Raw genomic sequence first — 24,862 nt, 5'->3', positions numbered from 1 at the left:
ATGAAAGAAAAAATTAACTGACCTACATTAGAAAGCAAAAACTCCTGTTCAACTATACACTATAAATAAATCAAAACCCGGGGCGCCTGGGTGGCTCAGTGGGTTAAGCCGCTGCCTTCGGCTCAGGTCATGATCTCAGGATCCTGGGATCGAGTCCCGCATCGGGCTCTCTGCTCAGCATGGAGCCTGCTTCCTCCTCTCTCTCTGCCTGCCTCTCTGCCTACTTGTGATCTCTCTCTGTCAAATAAGTAAATAAAATCTTAAAAAAAAAATAAAATAAATCAAAACCCAACACAGAGTTTAGTAGAAGACATTTGTTACACAGACAACAAAGGATTAGTATTGATTATATAAATGGAATTCCTATAAATAAATAAGCAAAACCCAAATAAGGCAATTGAAAATGTGAATAGGGGGAAAAAACCAAACGGCATATAAACACATAGAAAATTGTTTAACTTCCACAGTAACTGGGGAGATGCAAAACGAATCACACCATTTCATTTCTATTAAATTGTCCAAAACTTAAATAGTAGAAGGCTGGTAATATACAAGGAAATGAAAGCTCTGACATAAAATGTTCTGGTTAAAATGTAAATGGCGGGGATATCTGGGTGGATCAATTGGTTAAGCATCTGCCTTCGGCTCAGATCACGAACTCGGGGTTCTGGGATCAATCCCCACAGATAGGGCTCCCTGCTCAGTGGGGAGTCTGCTTCTCCCTCTCACTCTCTCCCTTACCTCTCTCCCTCTCTCTTAAATAAATAACTAAAATATTGGGGCACCTGGGTGGCTCAGTGGGTTAAGCCTCTGCCTTCAGCTCAGCTCAGGTCATGGTCTCAGGGTCCGGGGATCGAGCCCCGCATCAGGCTCTCTGCTCAGCGGGGAGGCTGCTTCCTCCTCTCTCTCTCTCTGCCTGCCTCTCTGCCTACTTGTGATCTCTATCTGTCAAATAAATAAATAAAATCTTTTAAAAAAATAACTAAAATATTTTTAAAAAATAATAAAATGTAAATGGTAGTTTGAAAAACGACTTGGGAAGACCTGTTAAGACTGAGTATCCACATACTTCCTAGCCCCGCAGGAAGGCACACACTTCAGAAATTGTACCTGAGAGAACCACTAATGCTGTGTGAAGACACACATTGTTCTAGTGGCAAAAAAAAATTGGAAACAACATAAAATATTCAACAAACAGAATAAACTGTGGTATATTCATTTTATAACTTTTGATATAAAAAAAGGAACCTATTTGTATATCACGGATAAATCTTGAAAACACATTTAAATGAAGAAAGCAAAAGCAAGTTGCAGAAGGATGTATGAAGTAAGATACTTTGTATTCATAGCATTTAGTCTGAAAACTTCACAAGTGAATGGGAAGGATTCATGTCAATGTCAAAAGTAGCTGTACCATTCTTATTTCTTTAAAAAATTATGGTGTGAGTAAGGTGTGATATTAATGTATGTGCTGGGTAGTAGGTTGATGAGTGTTATATTATTCTCTGCACTTTTCTATATATTTGAGACTCATGTAATATAAATAAATTAAAGAAATAATTTTAATAAAGATATAATACTATCATTCTCATTAAAAATAGCAGAAGAAAAAGAAAAACACTACTCTGGAATATCTAGCAAAATGAATGAGTGAGTGATGAAGGTTCACAAATGCCTAACTTTGCACAGAGAACAAATACAGATTACCTGTTGTGATTGATCAGTTTTGTTGTTGCGTGTGTGTGTGTGTGTGTGTGTGTGTTTAATTGGGGGACTAATTTACTAGTAAAAGCTGCTGGTCATCAAGCAACGGAGAAGAGAATGAACTGTAGGGTCTCATGGATAAAACAAATGGGTAAAGATCAGAACTTCTCACTTTCCGTAGGGGTATTTTTCACAGGATAGAAAGAATTTGGTTTGTGGATTCCCAAGACAGAGAGTCATGATCATAAAAGCTAGCTCTGCAATCAAAAGATTGGGGTTCTAGTCACTTTAAGAACCAGGCAGATCACTTTAATTTTTTAAACCTATTTCCTCAACAGTGATATAAAATAATACCTGTCTCGGGGATTTGCTGAGAGGATTACAAAAATAATACAAATGAAAGCACTATGTAATGTGAAAGAGGACCTTACGGAAATGTATTCTCTCAGTAGTTGTTGATACATTCTATAGCTGACTTGAATTTAATCTGTCTCGAGGGTGGTCCAAACCAGTTTACTTCTTTTCTATTTAACTTGTATGCTTGAATGTCTGCTCCTACTAAAATGATCAAGAGTTTTGCCTTGCTAGGGCAGTGAGAAGCAGAAGAGGATGATGAGGCTGTTCTGGGCTCCAAAGCTTATAAAATAACATCCTGTAAGTCACTTAATAATACCTTAATCCTGCTGAGTACTCATTATGAGCCAGAAACTATGCTAAGTGTTTTCTTTTAATCCTTGCAATATCCCCTCTATAATCAGTTCCATTATGATCACTAGGCTTTACATAAAATAAAGTTTAAAGAAATGAAGTAACTTGTCCAAGGTCACATGGGTAGGTCAAAGGCAGAGTTTAGGCTGAGAGCTGTTTCTGTTGGGTTTGAGAGCCTACTTTCTCATACCTGTGTCACCTACTACCAACACAGGATCTATAGACATGAAACACTGAAAGTAGCTGCTAATTCAATTATATCTGTAAAAGTTTCCACTCTTAAAAGACTTTTTATGAACCATTCTAGCCATAAAACTATAACATTTAATACCAGAAAAGGATTTAGATATTGCCTTTAATTTGTTCTCATTTATGTATTCCTGTACTCACTTCTTTGATAAATACTGATTAGTAAATATTTATCAAATAAGTGAGTACATTAGTAGATAAAAGAATAAATTAAAGGCAATATCTGAATCCTCCTTAAGTATGAGTTTAAAAAAAAAAATTTTATTATTTATCAGAGAGAGAGCACAAGCAGGGAGAAGGGCAGGCCGAGGGAAAAGTGGGCTCCCTGCCGAGCAAGGAGTCAGATGCAGGACTCAGTAGATCCCAGGACCCTGGGATCATGACCTGAGCTGAATGCAGATCCTTAACTGACTGAGCCACCCAGGCGCCCCTAAGCTTTTATGCTTTTATGCCTGTAACAGCAACTGTAGGGTACAAAGAAGATGCAGAGTCCCATCCTCAGCTTGCCATCCTCATGAACACATGAACAATTAATTTGAGAAATTATTTTATGTATGTATTATATATTATCTAGTTCATCACTTTTACTTTTTGGAACCAGTACCATACTGTATCTGTGACTAGAGCTTTGCAATATAGCCTGAAGTCTGGAACTGTGATGCTTCCAGCTTTGTTTTTCTTTTTCAAGATTGTTTTGGTTATTCAGGGGTCTTCTGTGGCACTTTTATTTTATAAGGAAGAATTAGAATAAGAGAACAAAGGCATAAAGAGATAATACCTTGGATAACCACCTGGTTATCTGGTTAATCAAACCATGTGGTCACAGACCCACACAGACTGAAGGTTCCTAGTCCATTTAGCCTGCTAATATAAGGAAAATAAGATATACAAATCAGGTGTTAAGAGAGGTGAGTTTATAGCTTTGTCTTTTGGGACAGATATTGTATGTGAGCTTGATTAAAACTGACAGTTCAGAAAACCAGGTGTTTGAATTCTGCAAGGGATCACAGAATAAAGTCATCAACCACCTTCCTTCCAATAAAGGGATTCCAGAGATGAACTGGAAGTATTGTATTTCTCAAGCCCTTCCGCTGCCCTGACTAGTCACTGCGGGGGATCAGAGTTCAGCACTAGGGCATTTCAGACAAAAGTTTAGGGTTTCACTTGGGCTCTGGTCCCCAGACTGCACGCTGATACTCATCAGCATAAACACCACTGCCTTTTGTTTTCTGCACACCTGGAGTCCCCTCTCAGTGGGCAGGTCTCAAGTCTGGGTCAGAAGCCTCTGTCTTCCCCCAGAATATAGACTAAATTCTTCGTGAAGTCAGACAACCCAGCTGAGGCCAGTTGTACCCGCAAAGGATTCATTCGGGTCACCTCTCCTTGCCTCCATCTCCCTATGGTGGCATGCCCAGCAGATCTGTTTGGAAGTCTGGAAACCTCACACTGATACTGCTTTCTTTCCTTCAAGCCTTGTGTACAATTAGTCAATAGTTTTTCCTATTTATACTTTCTACATAGCTTAGGTTTGTTCACTTCTTTCTATCGGCACTGCCAACCCTCTCCAAAGCCACCATCGCTGTTCCCCTGACAGCCTGGAGCTCCTTCCAACCAAGTGGTAAGAAGTCACCCGCCCCCCAATGGAGAGACAGAGAGCACCTGTAATACAATTCGGAGTCCACTGCTCCTGGCACTCCTCCCCTGACAACCGTCCACAGGCTTCACGTTGCGAAAAACAGCTTTCAGAGATCTTACCCCAGCTTACAGCATCCTGTGCCACCTGACTAGACCTTCCTGGGTGCCCTGATCCCATCTTCCCCGTTCTCCCCACTCTGCCTTCCAGCCCTCCAGTTCCCTGGTGTCTGGGGTCAGGCCACATATTCCCTCAGCTTCTCTCAGTCTCAGCCGCCCTCCCCATACTCCTCACTTATTCCCATTCTCTGTAGTTTTCTTCTCCAGCCTCTTTTATGTGCTATCTCAGCCTCTGGCTTTTTTTTTTTTTTTTCCTCCTGTACAAAATTTATTTCCAGGGGCGCCTGGGTGGCTCAGTTAGTTAAGTGTCTTACTCTTGATTTCAGCTCAGCACATCATCCTAGGGGCCTAAGATCGAGCCCCGTGCTGGGCTCCCTGCTAGGCATGGAGCCTGCTTAAGATGCTCTCTCTTCCTCTCACACTGCCCCCTCTTTCTTAAAAAAATTGATTTCCACCTGTGATTGGACCTGCATCCCAGTGGGGGCAAGAGGAAAACAATAAAAGGTAAACAAATAAATACTAGTTTATTTCTAGCACTGATCTTGATCTGTAATTAGCTGAGCGTCTTTCTCCCCCACCAGAGCATAAGCTCCACATGTCCATCCCTCTCACCACTGTGTCCCCAATTATTAGCACACAGCCAGTATACAAACATCTGTTGAGTGAATAGAAGAATTCTGTTGCTCTGCTTTCTGATATTCATTATTATGGGATATTCATATATTCAGTATCAGAATATATACACACATTTATATGAATTGTATGTGTATATATTCTGTTGATCTTCATATATATGTGTGTGTGTATAGATGAATACATATATTTGAATATATATGTATAAACTGACCACCATACTAATTCTTTTGTTAGTTCCATTTTTAAGTTGTTCTCAGTTTTCTACACAGACAATCATATTGCCAGGGAGGAAAAAAAATGATAAATTCACCATAGCTTTTCCAAGAGCTATACCAATTATTTTCCTATTTCATGTTGTTAAATGGATTGGAACAGTGGTTGTCAAACTACCTGAGGAGATACCTCTGGTTCCGTCATGGGAGGGAGGACAAACCAGCAGACCGCGTTCCAGTCCTCCATCCCTGCTTCACAACTAAGAGCTAAGCTTTTGCTAGTTTTCCTTACTCGATGCCTGCAAAAAAGTTTACAAGGGGAAATTATAAAGTATGCCTTTACTATTCTTGAGCTTTTAATTTTGATTAATCCTCAAAGTCCTATAAATATTGACAATTGGCCTTTAGTATTGGGGGATTGGATTGGCTTGTATTTCTCTCTAAAATACATATTTTAGACTCTTATAAGAGTCTCTGTTCTTATGGAAAGTTCAGTTTGTCTTTTACGTTCAAGAGTTTTGCCTGGTTATACCTAGGAATATGTTCCATTTACTTTCAGTGAACCATTTTTAAACTTCAAACTCAAATATTTATTTAGCTCAAAAATTTCTTCTTCTGTTGCTTTTATTTTTGCTTGTGTTCTCGTGGTTCCAGTTCCTGCTATTGAATTCCTACTTTGCACAAACTACACCTTTCAGGCTTATTTCCTATCTTGTTTTCTCATTATTTTCGATTATTTATTATTTCCTGTGAGTCTTGAGGAAACTCTCAAGTTTATCTTCAGCTTCACTAATTGAACTTTTCTCAGTATGACAGAGGATATTCATTCCTTCATTGGGAGTGAACATGGCAAATGTATTTTTTTTTCTTTCTTTTCTTTTTTTTGGCAAATGTATTTCTAATTTTCACTCAGTCTTTCCAGACCTCTGATTTTTTCTTGTTTATGCTGTCAACTCTCATTCTGGAGATGAAATATCTTCTTCAGTCTTATTGAGAAAAAGCCTTCAAGTCTTTCTAAAATGTTCACTCTTTGCCTATGATAAATATATTTTAATACAATTTAGTAGAAAAGAATAAGCGGTAAGTGCAGGAAATGGAAACAGGCAGTAGAAATATTTGACAATACAGTATACTGAGATCTTGGTACTGGTGTATCATTTTTTGTCCCTAATATTAATTATGAAGTATTATCAATTTTTGCTTTAGCTTCTGACCTATCTTTATGGACAGTATGGGGCATAAGAATAAAATTTAAAAAAAAACAGCAATCAGAAAAGCTGTAACCAGACTGAACATGTACTTTATAAGTATAGAAAAGTATTATGGGACATCCTTGCAATGGCACACTAAGTAGCCACTTCATGGTCCATTTTATTGACATGGGAAGATGTTTACCATAAATAGTATCAAAAGAAAGTTTGTAAAAATTATATACAGCATAACCCTATCTTTGTAAGAAAAATAACACACATCTTACATAGAGAAAATAGAATAAAGATACAGCAAATGCTGACAGTACTACTGAAGGCAGAGTTTCACATTTGATTTTTTATTTTCTATTTAAATTTATCCCTATTTAGTTTTTACATTGTGAGTAAGCTTTCCTGGTATTATTAAAAAGGAAAAAAAGAAGACACCATGATTCTCTGAAATGGTAATGTGTGTGTTAGGATTTCCAGGCGTGGGCTGGGGAAAATTGTGATCTCTTTGTTCAAAACAGTTCAAGTTGCTAATGAAATACAGGTCTTCAGTCGGCAGAGGGCGCAGATGAGTCAGAGAAGGAAGTAAGGTGGAAGAGCTGGTGTGTAGCTGTTTTTATGGTTCCATAACCTTAAGGTTATTTTGATATCCTGTTCACTCATGTATCCAAAAAAATTTCAAAAGGATCACAGACATATAATTTCAGCTTGGCGATCACTTACATTGCAAAATGTTTGGCATTTATATTATCTGGAGAGTCAAACATGTACTGCAAGTGGGTAAAGGGAATAAAAATTATTGTCTATTTTATGCCAGGCACTGACGCATACTTTATATACTGCTGTCTCCTATGAAAAGTGTGTGTTGATAAATTTCATTCAACACTGTAGACAGATTAACACAACCCTGATAAGGTTTTAATTAAAAAAAAAAAAGAAAAAGAAAGTCCACAAAGTTTAGAGATACAAAATCTCACACCTGCAGACCACTTTGTAGTTTATTAAGTGCTTGGAGATTTATAATTTCATTTTACGCAATACCCTGTGAAATAGGTTGTGTTTTTAAAGAGGAAGATACAAACAGATTAAGTGGTCTGTGGAATGTGGCAGAGTTAGCAGTCCTCCCCCCCCACCACCACATCTGTGAGTCTAGGCATACTGATTCCACAGTGTTGTTTCCCTAGTAATCTAGAAATCTTTGAACATAATCAACACTTTGGCCCCACTGAAGAAACAAATGATATGAGCAACCGTTAACACGAAGGCAAAGCAAATAATTTTAGCCCCCCCCCCTTTTTTTAAACAGGATTGGACATTATAACTCCCATCTCGGACTCTTAGATTAATTAATCTAGGTTTGGTGGTTTCAGCATGCTCATTTGGAGACATGAATTCAAAATGTGAAAAAGTAAAATCAACGTGGTGAGATTATATCCTGTTTTGTTTTTTGTCTTCGAGCAACAGTACTCCTTCTTTTAAGAAACAATCATGGCTGTGGATAATGGTGCCCTTCTTCTTCCCCCCCACCCCCTATTTAGCAAACCAAAAGTTTGAAATCCCGTCAGTCTCTCCCCACCCACTGTACTTGTTTACTTCTCTGGGTCTCCAAGGAAGCACCACTGAGGCTCAGCAATGAGCAACCCTAGACTCTCCAGGAGCAAGAGGCTGCCAAGTTTCTTAGGACCTCCATGAGCTCTTCAGGTAAACTAACAGACAGGTGCATTCCTATTGCAAGTTCTTCAAAATGCTCGAATAGAAAACATTTTAGTGGCTAATGAGCACTGCACGTTTTCTCAACAGCTGTCTTCTTACAAACAAATCCTGCTAATCTGCCCAAGAAGATTTTAAAAGAAAGTTGTAAGAAAAAAAAAAATTGAGGAAAAGAATACAACTATTTTCAATTTGCATGAAAAGAACTGTCCCTTGGGGGTAGGGGAAAAAAAAAAACCCAAAGCCTTGTTCATCCCTCTATACCATGTGCTACTGCAGACCTAAATACACAGAGCTCACTATTTTAAAAACACCTGTCTCCTTTTTCAGATGAGAGACATCCCCAAACCCTGTATTGAAAGGAAATTTTTATTTTAAGCTTAAAGAGGGTATTGTTTGTTGTTTTGTTTTTTTTTAAGATTTTATTTATTTATTTGACAGACAGAGATCACAAGTAAGCAGAGAGGCAGGCAGAGAGAGAGGAGGAAGCAGACACTCTGCTGAGCAGAGAGCCCATGCGGGGCTGGATCCCAGGACTCTGGGATTGTGACCTGAGCCGAAGGCGGAGGCTTTAACGCACTGAGCCACTCAGGTGCCCCTAAAGAGGGTATCATGAAGTATAGGAGAAGATGGAAAATAAAAATTAGCTGTGATGCATTAAGAAAGCAACAGAATGATTAAGATTGACAAAGAAAATAGTAATGAGTGAGTCCCCAGATCTGTTCAGGCTTCACTGTTCCCAACTTGAAAATGAAAGAGCTAGACTAGATGATTTTCAATTCCCCCACCCCCTGCAGCCTAAAGGATATGTATCTGGCACTTACTGATTCATTTGCGTAGAATTTTACAATTTGTCAGTGCTTTCCGTAGCCTCCATGTGCAGGGCACGAAATGGTTAATGGAAAGCCCTAGCCAGCAACTGCTGGAGGGGAGCTGGTGGTGGCAGAGTTCACATTTCCCTGGTCCTTCTTAGCTGAACTCCATCTGGAAACTAATTTCTCTGCTCAAAGAAGAGAGCAAGATATATAAACCAGCCCACCACAGTGCTGGGAGAACACAGAAGCCACACTGATGGAATGCCCAGAATATAAAAGGAAGTCATAAAGCAAGTAAAGAGAGACAGAGAGAGGGGGAGAGAGAGAGAGAGAGAGAGAGAGAGAGAGAGAGAAGTCCTTCTTGGAGATAATAACCAGAGAGACATTTCATAGGGTGAATTAGAGGGGGTAGAAATCATCCTTCAGAGTGAATTAGTCTCACTACTAATACTGTGAATCCTGAGCATTTGCAGATGCAAAACCTGTTTACTTTCCTACCACTGATATTAAAGGCCAGCATACGAAGAAGCACCCATCCCAGCACAAAGCAGAAAAGAATCAGAGCCAAATGAGGGAAACCAGAGCACAGAAATGCTACTTGATTTCTCCACAGTCGGCACATTTTAAGCAGCAAAGTTGAACAAAATAAGCTAAAATCTAGGTCTTCTGACACCTGGCACCTCGAAGTTTTGCTATGGAGGAAATGTGTATTATATGCCTACTGTATGCATTGGGTATTGTGCTTTGGCACAGGGGTCATGAGGATAAATTCTGTATAGCCCTGCACTTGAACTCAGACTCTTAGAGGAGATAAATAAGCAAACAGTTACTTCCTGCATAACTTGGTGAGGACTACATGTAAGTAGAGCAGTGTTCTCAATCTGCTACAATCTTGCACCCAGGGGACAGTTGGCCATGTCCAAAGACGTTTTTAGTTCTCCGCTCCGCTCTGGGGTTCCCACCTGCATCTGGTGGATAGAGGCCAGGAACCTGCCAAACATCTTACGATGAGCAAGTCAGCCCCTCCACAAAAAAGAATCCTCCAGCCCCAAATATCAAACATGCCCAGCTTAAGAAACCCCAGCTTCAAGCAAGAAGTGGACACACGAGGAGGGAACTAAAGCCTACCTGATCTGAAGAGGGGAGGAAGACTTATCAGTGAAGGGGATACTTGAGGTAGTCGGGAAAGAGCAGTACACATCCCTGTGAGTCTCAAGGAGTGTAAATCAGCAAGTCACGAGGAACAAAGCATGTGGTAGTTGTAATTTGTCATTTGACCTGAGCTGGAGCAGAGGGTGGAGCGGAAGGGGCTTTGTGCTCTGTGTGTCATGCTGAGGTTCCAAACCTTCCATGAAGAGACACCATTGATGGGTTTTACCTAGAGGAGTCCTGGGATTTGGCTCCAGTACTCAATGGCTTGCTATACTAGCATCAAGCAGAGGACCTCAAACTTCATCTGGACACATATAAAACAATGCAGACTCCTGACCTTTCAAAGACACACAGATTCCCATACACATATATGCGCACCAAATATCCCGAGGCCATCAGGTAGCACCTCTGGGCTGGAGCCCAGAAACCTGTGTTTTTGACAAGTACGCTGTGCGGTTCGGATGTGGGGAGTTCAAATCCTTGCTGGGGTACAGAATATACTTGATGGCGCTAAGACTGTGATCCCATCCCAAAAAAAATAAAAAGGAATTTTAGAAGGAGAAGTGTATACAGGCTGTCCTTCTCTCGGCTCTAACCCATAAACGTGAGAATGTGAACTGGGCATGGTAGAAATCCACTGAGTCAGGGCAAGTCACACAGTGAATGGCACAGTTGCTCTTTCTGGATCCTGTGGCCTGGGAGGGGAGAAGTGCTTACAAACTACACACTCTGTGTGATACCCTTCCAGCAGCTTCTGGAGAGCCCAGTTGCTCTACAAAACCTGTCGCAATTCTCTGTCCCAGAGCCTCATTGGTATAGCTGTATCTGCTTCCTGTTCCCAGAGAAACTCACCCTTAGGCTTTCCTATCAGTCCTCCCTAACGCCGGCCACTCCTGTGTCCTGTCACATAAAACTGTGAACTGAGGTCTCCGACTTACGTCATGTCATGTCAGTTACAGCACAGTAATGCTCCCCAAGTGGAAATCTGGACCCCTGCTGCTTGACTTCCAAATTCAATTTACTATTTATCTTTTTACTGATCTCCTTGGACACCCCACACTCCCTACTGCACTGACTTTGGATCAGCAAGAGTGGAGATTAGTGTGTGATCGCTGCAAACCTAGAATTTCTGACTGGAACTGAAGAAAACCTTTGCACTGTGGTCAGTCTCTGAGCCAGATGTCTGTGACTCTCTTCACTGGGAAAGAGATGAATATCCACAGTAAAAGGTCAATGGCTTCGCTGACAGATGCTGAACCAGGGATTTTTTTTTTCTTTCTTTCTTTTTTTTTCTTTTAGAGGCTTCCTACAGCTGTTCTGGTAGCTTGGGTCATAGTGTTAGCGGTTTCCCCCAAGCTGTCTTGTCTATGTTCTCAGATATTATGAACCCAAATAGGATTTTTAAAAACAGAATAAAAGGAAAGAATAGTAAAAGTTCTACAGAAGAGACCCTGAAGTCTGATAGACGAGACTCTGAAACAGAGGAAAGAAGATTCAAGTCCAAGTTTCCTGACTTTCTGTTCATGGCTGTTTTCATTGCACAACCAGAGTAGAGAGCCAGAGATGTTCATTTTGTTGTGGAAGCGATCCAAAACCTTACCCTGTGACCCCAGGAAAAAAGATTGAATTAAACTGTAACTACGAAGAAAGTTTTCCAAACTAAGTTTAACTTGCAAAATAAATACCAAGAAATAAAAGAAGAGAGCTTCTCCTGAGACTCCTGAACCCATCACATTGGAAACCATCCAGAGTTATCGATGGCAGCTTTACCCACAAAGCTCAAGAGGCCAGTAAGAGTTGAAAGTGAACTTGAGTGCCCCTCAAGACACCAACAGAAGAAACACTGTTCTTGTTTTGTGGCCACTCCACTGTCTTGGGATCATTAGTTTGACCAAGCTTTACAACTGCTTTTACAAAGACAATGATGTCTGTTTCCTGTATAGTTTATTTAAGTAAACAAAAAGTAGACAGCAAGGTACCATCTCCTCTCTGCAGCAAAACTTTAAAATTTTTATCTAAAGAAAGAAAGAAGAGATCTGTTCTCTGCATTGTTTCATAAGATAAACTCATAAGATAAATAGTTCTATTTTGAATGAAATCCAGCTGGGCAAATGGCCCCCTTTCCTACTACCCACCCATATTCTGGATATCAGATTGTGAGTGGATAAAAGTGTTTTCAAACAGTCTCTTGAGCTGACCCTACTCTCCATCAGTGGGCCCTTCTATGGGAAGTTTCTATGGGAAGGTGACTGTGTATTTCTTCTGGCAAAACAATCATTTTAAAACTCGAGAGTTTATTTCGGATGAAATATAAACTCCTTGTGAGCAACAGAAAGTGTGCACATCAACTGAACACAGAAACAATATTGCACAGGGATTAAGGGGAAACTTTGCAGTCCAACAGGATTTGATTCTAACCCTAGCCTCTACCATTTTCCAAACGATGACTTCCCCAGGCAAGTCCCTTCACGGCTTCTCTTATTTAATGGAACTATTTCTAGCATGAACTCCTGGATTATTTGTATTAAATGAAATAATAAATATATAAAAGGTATATAACATAAGGAAAGTGCTCAGTAAATATTTATGTTTATTATTAGATGAAGTCTCTGGCTGGAGCTACATGGTACCTACCATCCAAAGACTACTAAAAAAATGCCAGTAGTAATTGAATAATTAATGTACTTAGCACTAAATACTGGTCATTTTGAAATTTGAATTTGAATAATGTTCTGAGTTTCCAAGTTTATATCTGATTTCAATGCACAGTCAGTCTTTTATTTATTTGTTTATTCTTTGGCAAAGACTTTCTGAGCACACACAATTGTTGATACTATCCTTGAGGATGTAGGAAACTTTCCAGTCAATATGATCTTAGTAAACCCCAATACAAAGGCTTGCTTACATTGCTCGAGGACCAAACATGACATTTCTAAAGAAATCCACAGAGAGTTTGGACTGCTTTTTTTTTTTTTTCTCTCTCTCTCTCTCTTCTTTGGTTTTTGCTTTTTTTTTTCTCCTTTTTTTTCTTGGTTGTTGTTGTTTAGCATTAGCTCAGGGGGAACATAAAATTAGTTCTTGGTAAGACAAATTCTGTTCTCCACCTGTGACATGGGGAGATTGGAACTTCCTCATTTAGTCTTCAAACATGAGTAGTCCCTAGCTTGGGGTAGTGATCAATGCAGGAGAAAATACTTTCATTCCCAGAAAACATCTGTGGGGTTTTGTTTGTGGTACACACCTACACATAGGAATTGCTATTTATGTTAACATTTTCAAAAAGTTTAAAATTGAACTTTAAAATGGGATCAATATATTCTTTGCACATAATCAGGACAACCAAAGGCTTGAATTGCAATTCTTTTTTCTTTCTTTTCACTAATGTATAATGTATTATTTGCCCCAGGGGTACAGGTCTGTGAATCATCAGGCTTACACATTTCACAACACTCACCATAGCACATACCCTCCCCAGTGTCCATAACCCAACCACCCTATCCTTACCCCTACAACCCTCAGCAACCCTCAGTTTGTTTCGTGAGATTAAAAGTCTCTTATGGTTTGTCTCCTTCCTGATCCCATCTTGTTTCATTTTTTCCCCTCCCTGCCTCTCCAATTCCTCATATCAGAGATATCATATGATAATTGTCTTTCTCTGACTTATTTCTCTTAGCATAATACCCTCTAGTTTCATCCATGTCATTGCGAATAGCAAGATTTCGGGTTTTTGATGGCTGCATAGTATTCCATTGTGTATATATACCACATCTTCTTTATCCATTCATCTGTGGATGGATATCTAGGTTCTTTCCATAGTTTGGCTATTGTGGACATTGCTGTTATAAACATTCGAGTGCACATGCCCCTTCGGATCACTACACTTATGTCTTTAGGGTAAATACCCAGTAGTGCGATTGCTGGGTCATAGGGGAGCTCTATTTTCAACTTTTTGAGGAAACTCCATACTGTTCTCTAGAGTGGCTGCACCAGCTTGTATTCCCACTGACAGTGTAGGACGGTTCCCTTTTTTCTGCATCCTCACCAACACCTGTCGTTTCCTGACTGGTTCATTTTAGCCATCAAATTGGAATTCTTAAAATATTGACTTTCTCATTGTATGAAAAAAGTTAGCAATGTCAATTCATGTGTGTATATTGTATATGTGTCAGCAACTGTGTGTACATGTATGGAATGAAGTAAATTATAAATTCATTCATAATTTTAGAGGCAAATTTACCTGTGAGCTCATAATGACATTATTTGGCAGGTCAGACACTGGTTTGCGAATTAGTAGGCACGCAATAATGCATCTCCACTGGAGACGTGACCAGCTGTGCCAGCAAAATCCAGCATGCATCCTCCACCCTACCTGCTCTTCGTCCTGGCCTTCTGTTTCTGGTGACAGTATCACCGAGCAATTAATTGCTTAGGCCTTAAAACCTTACCATTCCCTCTCCCTTGATAACTTCCCCCACAGAAAATTCATTGCCAAGTTCTGCTGCTTTTGCTTATTATGATGTCTTCAGACATGCCCACATTTCCTAATATCAGGCCCCTAATGCCTCTCACCTGGAGAGAAGTTTCCTAACTGGTGTCCCAGTCATACTTTCTGACTTGCCCATTTTTACTTTCCAAGTTGCATTTCACATTCTCATGCCAGGCTACCTGCGATAATGCAGAGAGCTCAGCATGCCACTCTGCTCAAAAAACACTATTCCAGAATACAGTCCCACCTTGACATTGAGCCCATAATCTCGTCATAAACCCTTTCCAGTCTTAATTCGGACTGCTCTCTGTCTGTCCCTGGTGCTCTACAAGTCAGCCACAAGGGCTACTCCAAGCTCTCTACACAAGACCTGTACTTTTCTGAGCTATGCTTATATGCATCCTTCCACCTCTAATCACCTTCTCTCCTTCTCTATTTATAATATGTTCGATGTCTGGGCATCTGGGTGGCTTAGTCAGTTAAGTGTCTACCTTGGGCTCAGGTCATGATCCCAGGGTCCTGGGATCAAGCCCCACACTGGGCTCCCTGATCAGCAGGGAGCCTGCTTCTCCCCCTGCTTGTGCTCTCTCTTGTTCTCAAATAAATAAATAAAATATATTTTTTAAAAATACTCTCGATGTCTGCTTGCCATCAAGCTCTCCCTCCCACCTACACTAAACCAACTTGATTTTCCCTGGGCTTCCCTATAGCAGTTTGTTATTCCCTCTAGTAAAAAAGTCACTGACATAGGTTGCCCTATGGCTTTCCTGTCCTACGCTATGAGCTCCCTGAGAGCAGAGACTGTGCTTTGTTTACTGGTTTGTACCTTCTCAACTTAGAGCATTAAACAAGTCCCTGGCACCTGAGAAGAGTAAAGTAAAAATGAGTGGAACTTAATGTTCATGAAAGCACAGGAATGGCCTGGTGACATCTGAAACGTCCCTAGTGCTGTGGCATCTGGCACAGACTCCACTGGTACCAGACCTGTGTCTTAAACCTCCTCAAATCTGCTTAGTAACACAGCTCTATTTCAAATCCCAGATGCTGATGAGGCAACATACATGGTTTCAACATCCTAGAAGCAATAGGTACGCCTTCTCAAAACACTTTTCCAAAATGAAACCTAGTGAGACTATGTCATCCCGAACCCAAGAAAATGGGACGCCCTCTGAAGTTAGTTAGAGACACACAGCCTCATAAATAATTCTACCCAACAGAGTCCTCCCAGCACAGCACAGGAGAAAGAGGCACTCAGACTGGAATCCTGGCTTTGCCTCTCTCCCTAGTAGTAGATCCTGGGCAAGTACTTAACCCTGGGCAAGTACTTTGAGTTTCAGTTTCTCCAACAGCGAAATGAAAATATGAACACCTGAGATGGGGTCTGTGTTGGGGAGTGCACACTGGGCACCAAGCAAGTGTTCACATGCTCCTCCTCTCTTCCCTGGGAGTGTTGTGGGGGGCAGCTCACAACCAAGGCGTCCAGACTCTGGCCTTAAACCTGGGAACAGTGATTTCCTCTGAACCTCTGCTTCTACAACCATGTTTCCATTCTATACTCACATGGGTTTGATGAGTTGCTGGTAGCTGAAAGTTGACAAAAACTATTCATGACAATTTACTTGATGTCCCTCTCTCCCATATATACAGAGCTTAAAGTCTATAGTTTCAACTGTAGCTTTCATGGTGTGGGGGAGGCCAGCCCTGATGTACCCAACCTATGTGGGTCATTTTAAGACCATCACGACACAACTCAGAGATGGCTAATTGGGTCGGAATGTGTATCCTGCTCTATGGATGTGGAACAAAGGAAAGCTAACTGACCCTCATAGGATGTCACCGATCAATCATTTTCAGAAAATTTTACCTGCTGTAGGGTGGTTTCAAATTCCCAGCACTAGACTCATGTTGAAGCCTAGAAATTATGTGCTGATCAGGAGTAGACTGAGGTCACACAATGGGCAACCCAATTATTTTATGGACAAGACAAGGGACATTTCTCATCAGAGGCTAGGGGGAGATGGCTTCTGTAAAAAGGCCTAGTAAGACCTCAAGTATCAAGAGGAGTGGCAAAGGAGTGAGCTCATTCTCATCCCTTCCTTTTCCTCTCCTGGAAAAAAGGCAAATATGGTGGGCTTCCCACAAGCCCCTGAATACATGACCCATAGTCTACTAGGGAAGGCTAATCCGAGTGGTAAGTACCTGTTTGGGAAAATGTCAGCCCAATTTTCTCTAACTCTTGACCTTTGAGGTTCCTCATCTTAGGGCTCAAAAGAGTAGTAATACATAAATGGAAAGGATTATGCAAGATACAGGGGGATGTATCAGGAACACAGCAGGTTCAACATATATTCAGATTTTGAAACAAGAAAATCAGTTCTCATCTGAGGCTGGAGTGCCCATTAGCACCTTGTTGAAGTGGGAGGTGATTTCCTCAGCCCTCCCTAAGGTTCCACTGTGTCATTTGATTTAGCAACCCTGTTTTTTTATGTTTATACGATCATTCATAGTTACTCAGAACAAAATGGGTAAGGGAATGGTGACCAAGATATGTATCTAAAAGATGTATGATGTCCTTTCTATACACACATGGACTTCATGAGTTTCCGGTAGCTGGAAATTGACCAGCAAATAGTAAAATATATATTTATACCTAAGGCATATCCATTGTTCCTCTTGGTGCTATCAGATCTCTCTATTTAATGTCCCAGAGCTCAAAGAAAAGTGCCTGGGGGTGGGGAGTGGTGTGGGGGGAAAGCAGTAATAACATGACCTGTTATCCAAAATGAACACACACACACAGATCACTTTCCAAAATGTTAGTGATTTCAGAACATAAATGCAGACACACCCTTAAAAGAAGCACTGCAAGGAAGAAAAACTGGCCTGCTTCCCAAAGTTCACTGAATCCAATTGGACTGGGTGATGACCCAGATCAAAGGCATGCAGTGATTGGACGGAGTGCCGGAAGGACCTGGCATCTTCAGAGCTGCTAGAAATTAGCCAACTCAACCACCCCAAGCAAAAGCAAACTGAAAGCAAATATGGGCGAGTAATTGAATACACATGGGGGTGCTCTTCACAAAATGCAAAGCTTGTGTGCTCCCAAAGGAGCAGTTTCCAGATCTTCAACAGCATAAAGGCAATGGCAAAATCAAAATGCCCCCCCTTTCCAGCCCAGAGACTTAACCTTGGCTTCTATCTAAGGCAAGGGGTGAAATCTCTTCTATGTCATCACCTTCTTCTGTGCCCTCCTCCACTTCTGTATCCTCTGCATTTAAAAAGCTTCGTTCCTAATCTAATTTCTGAATGAAATAAGATTTTTCAAATTTGGGAAAATTCTCTCCAGAACAGCAAGCTCTGCTGATGCCTTTGGTGGAAATAATACATGTTGCAGGGTAGTTTCAATTTCTCACCACCAGACTGATGCTGAAGCCTGGAAATTATATGCTGATTAGGAGTTCAGTTCCTCAGAGATATGATTTTCCAGTAAACCATCATTTCCATGGTGCCTTGCCATCCCCTGATGAAGAGCACTGATCAGACCACTACTGACTGGGACTTTAGGGACAGGGTCCACACATGGACCACATGCCATTTTCACCATGAATCCTCCTCTCCAACTACCCCTCTGCTTACTTGCATATCAGGACGAAAGAGATTAGTTTACACCCAGTTCCCCTTGCCCCCATACCTCCTGAACCACCACCCCCCACCTGTACCCACCTCCACCCCCCACCAGAGCCTGTCTGGAAGTATAGAACAAAGATGACAAATTCTTTTCTGCAGGTTCCAAGTAGGGCAGAGGACAATCAGGATATGGGGGCTTTGGGTAGGGAACATCTTGAAAATGAAAATGAAAAGCCTGAATAAGGCTATAAAGAGAGTAAAACAAAGCAGGGCATTCTTTTCAAACTTGGCTCCCTTTTTAAAAATATGGATGACATTCACAGAGGGAAATAGAACAAAATACAGCAGGACTTAAAGGATTTCCTCTCTCCAAGTTTTCTCCGGTCCCTTAATTGTGTTTCAGCCTTGCTGAGTACTTTGTTTACGGTCCCTAGTGTGGTGATTTGCATCCCCCTCTCTGGGTTGCTGTGGGCCGGAGCTGGCAACTGTCTCAGTCGGATTCTGGCTGGGAAAGGTAAGAATCTTTGCCTTGCTTTCTGAAAGATCTGGGAGAACAATGTTGAATGCCTACAGAGGGTAGTAGGGGGTGGTGGCGGGGCATCGACTTAATTCAAGCACTGGAAGCTTTCTGAAAAGTTCCCCAAACTTAAAAGAATCTCCTGGAGCCATGTGTTTTAAAAACAACCAGAAAGGTCTCTCCCTTCTGAAAGGTTTGCAGAAAGAAGACTGGGTGCATTGTAGAGATTTTGTATTTGTGGGCAGGTGTCCCTTAAGCAATTCCCAAGGGGGTTTAACATCTTTCAGGCACAGAGTGGAAGCAGGTAAAAATATTCAAAGACATCAAGCATTGATGACTAGGAATTCTCCCTGAATTTCAATTCAAAGAGGTAAAAGTCAGTTGAAACTGTATGTTGCAGTAGGTATAATGATCAGTGCCCATTCTTCACATACAACTTCTGTTTTATCCTAAAACTTTCTTCATCTTTGTGTTTATCAATACAAGTCACCAACTGTCTACTTATGGAGTCTGGAGATGTGCATCTGTGTACATAGGCATATGCATACTCTCTTTGAAGAATTAGGGTGAATGAGATGCCTGGAGCCTGGAAAGGCTGAAGAATACTTTGGTGTTACAAGTAATGACAGACTTGCCCCCGTTCCCAGCACACAGATAAACTCACTGTCCCTTAATATAGATTCAGCCAAGGGCTCACTGTGGAAAAGGCTGCCTCTGGTTTCTCTCTGGCAAAAGTCTGATTTATGTACCTTCGATTTTAGTAAAAGGGGAATATGATATTCAGCAAAGTAAGGTGATATTGAGAGCTTCATTGGGTTTGCTGGATTATTGGGGGGGGGTGGAGGAAGAGACCTATGCTAGGAGCCAGAGAGGAACTGTGCCCAAAGTTCACGGTCTACAGATGGGAGGGACTGATGCTTTTATTAGGAGTGTTCCCAAAGCCTCTAGTGTATGTACCCGGCAGCCTCCATATCACCATCTTCCCAGGGCAATGTTGGCCAAGTGCTGAGAAGCCCAGGTCCTAAGCATCCCTTATCCTTGACACCAAGTGACAGCATTTTTCCCGGATGATGGCCTCTTGTGGTCCCACATTTTAAAAGTACAAGGATGGCAGCTAGGAGGACCTCCAGGTAGTTACTGTTCTCAGCACGCTGGGCTCCCCTGAGTCGGTGAAGTCAGACCTCAGGGACTTCTCAACTTTATTTATTTATTTAAGATGAGGAAGCCCTCTCTCCGACTTCCATTCTAGAAAAAAAGGACTTCTATTCCCTCCCCCTTTATGACAAAATCATCAAGGTATTTTTACTAGATGCAGGATGTTATCTTAAAACAGAAGGGGGATGCCTGGGAATGTCCAAGACCTGCACCAATAATTAAAGAAATCTAACAACCCAAGAGAAAGAAGGGAACAAATCTCTTCTGAGATTTAATTTACATTTGCGGATTCACTGTATTAATTAAAAAGAAGTTATTACAACTTGCACAGATTAAAATAGAGAGGATGGATAACTTTTAGCTCCAGGAGTATAGGGATGAGCTTTTAAGTGTCCCAGTATTACCTCATTGTTCTCTCAAATGGGCAATCTGGGGCTTTAAAATTTCAAATAGCTTATTTGTAAAAACAAACAAACAAACAAAAAAAAAAACAAAAAAAAACAAACCTGTAAGGCCACTTGGGGAATAGGTGAATATAAACCTTTAACTTCATTGTCTGAGAATGGGATGCATCAAGCCACGTGTCCTTGAATGTTTCAAATATCTTGTTCCTAAAAGTGGGCCAAAGAGCAGCAGACACCATGGCATAAGCCAGGAGCTTGTTACAGACCTACTAACTCAGAGTCTACACTTAACGAGCTCTCCACATGATTTATGTGCCCATTAAAGACTGGGGCTCAAACCAAGGGTTTCTTTCTGCGTGACCTCTCTGAGATTATTTAACCCCTCTGAGCCTCATTTATACACTATTTACAAACTCATTTGAAGCTAGTGGGATGAACCTCCATAGGAGGTGATCTGTAAATGACCGCGATGAAGGTGGTGATGATCGTGATGATAATTTCAGCATTGCCAACAGTACTCACCTCCTAGCACAAGCAGTAAGTGATTGTGTTTAAATCAAGATGATTGGTTTCTCTCTCAACCATAAATGTTTGGCATCTCCTACCCTCATTCCTAAGTGAATTAATATCAAACAAGGGAGGTTTTAAGCCTTGGATGGCCCCACACACATATAAAGAAAGAATACTGGGGAAGCCTAGGAACATGGATTTTTGCTGGCTTCCAGGCTGAATTCAGCTGCCCCATGACTTCACAGCTGTTCCTGCTGCCCTAAAGTGTCTGTCCCGTCAGCTCTGTCCCCTCAGTTGGGTCTGCAACGCTGACTCTGGGATTTTCTTATGAAAATGCCTGATGGGTGGGAGGAAGATCTGGAGGTTAGCTGGGGAAAAAATGAGTAATGCAAAGCCATCTACTTAGTAAATGCTGCAAAAGAAATAAAAGTAAAAGCTGGCTCCTGTCTCTGGGGACTCTAGAATGATTCTGACTTATCATGTCACAGAGCAGAGTTGGGGGAAGCCAAAACTCGAAATCTGCTGGCAAGGAAGAGAACGAAGGAAAAAAAAAAAAAAAAAGACAGGGAGGGGCAATCCGGAGGGGGAGGAAATAAAAAGAGAGAGAGGGAAAGACAAGCGTCATTTAGGAACAGAGGTAGAGCGAAAGAAGGAACTCCAGGATCTGAAACCAAGCACACGGCACAGTATTTTTCTATATTTTCTTTTCCCCAGAGCAGATTCTTGTCCTGTCATTTTATTGACGGACGTGCTATTACAGGCTCTTTTGCCAGAAGTTGACGGAAGAAGCTCAAGGGCTGCTGTTTCTTCCCTCCCAAGTCCCGGTGGCTCCCCTGGTAATGGATTGCTTTTCTCTGAGGTATGTGTATGTCGTCTGGGGACAGATCTTCATTTGCAAGTTAACTTATGCATCAGCACTGGGGGCAACTTTTTTTTTTTTTTTGCTTTCTTATATAATCTCAAATACCCTTTTACTGGTGAAATGATGATTCTAGGGTATCTCTGGACAGCAGTGATTAATTTTGGTGACTAAAAATTATATGCAGGCAGGCAGTTCTAACATCCAGCTTCATTGCACAGGGAGTGATATGTTGATTTGGGCTTGAATCTGTTTTCAGTGGTTGCTTCATATGTTCAAAGTATTAATCTCATTGAAACAGCCTCAAGAATCTTCCTCTAAATTTCTTCAGTGATTGCAACTGCTCAATTCTTTGGCTGCTCTATTGCTTCTCAGGGACAAAAGAGAATGACTTAACATGTCTGAACAGCAGACAAGAGCATTCACTGATTTCTCCTAGGCAGCCTTTCAACCAGATGCTTTTGACCAAGATTTTCAGATTTTGTCCTAAAATGTTCTGGTTCAAAATACCCAGAAATGGCAGCAAGGGCACGAGAAAATCGAGAAAGTCTAAAACTTGGCTGAAAATTTAGCATGCCTATTTTTTAATACATGTCATGGTCTGCATAGTGTTGAAATTCCTTGTTGAGTTCCATGGAAGTTTTTGAATTGATAGCTCGTTACTCTAAGAGTTAATCTTATCTTTAACATAAGTACAAAATTATATCCTACAAAACTGAATTTTCCCCCTGCTCTTCCTTTTTCAAATGGATTGGAAGGTATTGCCCTATTTCAGATCACAAATCCTAATCTCATTGCTGCTGAATTTTTGCTGACCTGCACCCCACCGTGGTCCCAGGGCACATATTGCACTGTGAAACAGTTACAACAATGAAGACTTACTGACAGTCATCTGCTATAGAAGAACACCATTTGTACACTCGCTGCTGGTCTTAACACTGATTTGGTGGGCAGTGAATTGGTGGTAGTTTGGAATGCATGTTATGCCTGAAAACACTGGCAGAATCTAAGTTGCTATGAGTTTTGGAACGAATTATCTTAAGGATTGTTTATAGTGCATTCTCCCCATGAAGGAGGCTGCCTTTTGGATTAGGATTGAGACTTTTCCGTGTGTTTAGAAAAATGAGAAGCAATAGACAGAGCGGAAAGCCTTGTAAAACATTTGTAGATCGTCAGAGTATATTGAACGCTGTAAAGTGCTTCCTGCTTTTTATATCTTCCCCTTTTTTATGGCTATCGTTTTATCTTGCATTTTGCAAAGAGAATGCAAACAATCAGGAAAAGAAAATATGAACTCTGATTTTCACATGCATCTGTGTGTCCTAGAAAAGAACCCAAGAGATGTTTCCCCAGCTCTTTACTTCTACTTACAGGGCTCACTCTGATGCATTCACCTGATATGTTCTGTCTCCTCCACAGTTTCCACTCTGGAGAGAGCCCCCAGGCCTAGTCTGTGAACCCAGCGAAGAAACATCGCTAGTAAAAATGACTGAAGACTCCATAAAGGAGATCCTGGGAAGCCCAGCATCTTCCAAGCCTGTGACAATGGAGAAGAACCCCAACAGTGAAGTGGTGGTCACCACGGTCCCCTTGGTCAGTGAGATTCAGTTGACAGCTGCTACAGGTGGTGCTGAGCTCTCCTGTTACCGCTGCATCATTCCGTTCGCCGTGGTGGTCCTCATTGCCGGGATAGTGGTCACTGCTGTGGCTTACAGCTTCAATTCCCACGGCTCCATCATCTCCATCTTGGGTCTGGTCCTCCTGTCATCTGGACTTTTTTTGTTAGCTTCCAGTGCCTTGTGCTGGAAGGTGAGGCAGAGGAGCAAGAAAGCCAAGAGACGGGAGAGTCAGACGGCTCTAGTGGTGAATCAGAGAAGCTTGATTGCTTAGGACGGAATGAGACCAAATGGGATATGTGGCCTGGAAAACTTCCTCTCCCTGTGTCATCCAACTCACCCAGAACTAGAGTGGGAGAGAATGAATGGTGCATTGCGGTATACCAGAGGAATAGAGATGAACTAAGTGCGGGAGGGTAGAGAGGGTTCTGTTTTAGGAAGAACCTACTTGTGTCTTCTTTAATGACAAACTTAACTCTAAGGGCTATTTCTAAGACTGAAAAATCAGCTCTTTCTCTACATTAGACATTCGAGGGGTCATGGGGGATGCATGGCATTAGACAATGTTCAGTTCACCTTGGAAAGTAGCCAATGAAAGATGAGAAAATAGTCAGATAGTTCTGGCACACCAGTGACCTGCCTCAAAAACAAAAACAAATACAAATACAAAAGCCCACACTTTTAAGAAGTTGTAGCATAAAAAAATATTCTGCTGAGAGTCTAAATCATCTTGGATTTTGCATCCTTCTATGAAATTCTGTGATAATTTTTTTAATAAGTAGATTCTCTGGCATCTTTTTTTTCTTTTGCTTTTAATAACTCATCATCAGTGGTACTTTTTCTTAAAGAATAAACTAATTTTTTTATGTTTTAACATTGGACAGTTTTAGATGATTGTAATGAGTCAGAAGTTAAAAGGTAAAAGATGTAGCTACTAAATGACATGGGGGGTTAAATTAATGTTAAAATAATCCAACCTAGCACTTTTGATTTTTATATAAAGTCTAATATACATTTCATTCAAAATAATTAAATACTTATTGCTGCTGAAATTTCTTAAATGCTTGTTGCTGTTGTAGTTACGTTTATTGCAGTTCCAAATTGCCCTTCTTCCCTTGCCTCATTGGAAACATCTCAAATACATTTCTCTCAAATGGGCATGTTGCTTCTCCCTAACTTATCTAGAGGATTTTTATTTTTTATTGTATCATTCTTTATGACTTGTGAAGAATAATATTAATTATTGTTCACTACATACTAAACACTTCTATGCCATTCATAATTAAGAAATTAATGCCTGGAGTCAGGAATTTTATAATATGTTATTAAATGTGTGTTATCTATTCCATCAGCCGTTAAATATTTGCTTCACTTATTTTTTGAGCATCAACTCTATGCCAGGCATTGTGTAGATTCTTAGGATGCTTAAATGAGTTAGTTCTAATACAATGCAAATAAGTTCACTGCTTGACTTCTGTGGATATTGAGCTATTCTAAACCCAGCTAGGACTCTACCCCAGAACTGTCGCCAGGTATATCGTTGGTCCATGT

General features: G+C 40.9%; 1 protein-coding gene across 1 annotated transcript; it reads left to right on the top strand.

Moving 5' to 3' along the window:
• The first annotated feature begins 21,421 nt into the window (after window positions 1–21,421).
• TMEM100 (transmembrane protein 100) lies at window positions 21,422–24,659 on the top strand. The gene is made up of 2 exons (XM_059148414.1): window positions 21,422–21,695; window positions 23,115–24,659. The coding sequence occupies exon 2, from the start codon at window positions 23,181–23,183 to the stop codon at window positions 23,583–23,585; it is 405 nt and encodes a 134-aa protein (XP_059004397.1). The 5' UTR covers window positions 21,422–21,695; window positions 23,115–23,180; the 3' UTR covers window positions 23,586–24,659.
• The last annotated feature ends 203 nt before the right edge of the window (window positions 24,660–24,862 follow it).

This window comes from Mustela lutreola, chromosome 15 (genome assembly GCF_030435805.1).
Source record: "Mustela lutreola isolate mMusLut2 chromosome 15, mMusLut2.pri, whole genome shotgun sequence".
NCBI lineage: Eukaryota > Metazoa > Chordata > Mammalia > Carnivora > Mustelidae > Mustela > Mustela lutreola.
Note: the sequence above shows the minus strand (reverse complement) of the source record. Positions and strands in the feature narration are given on the sequence as shown.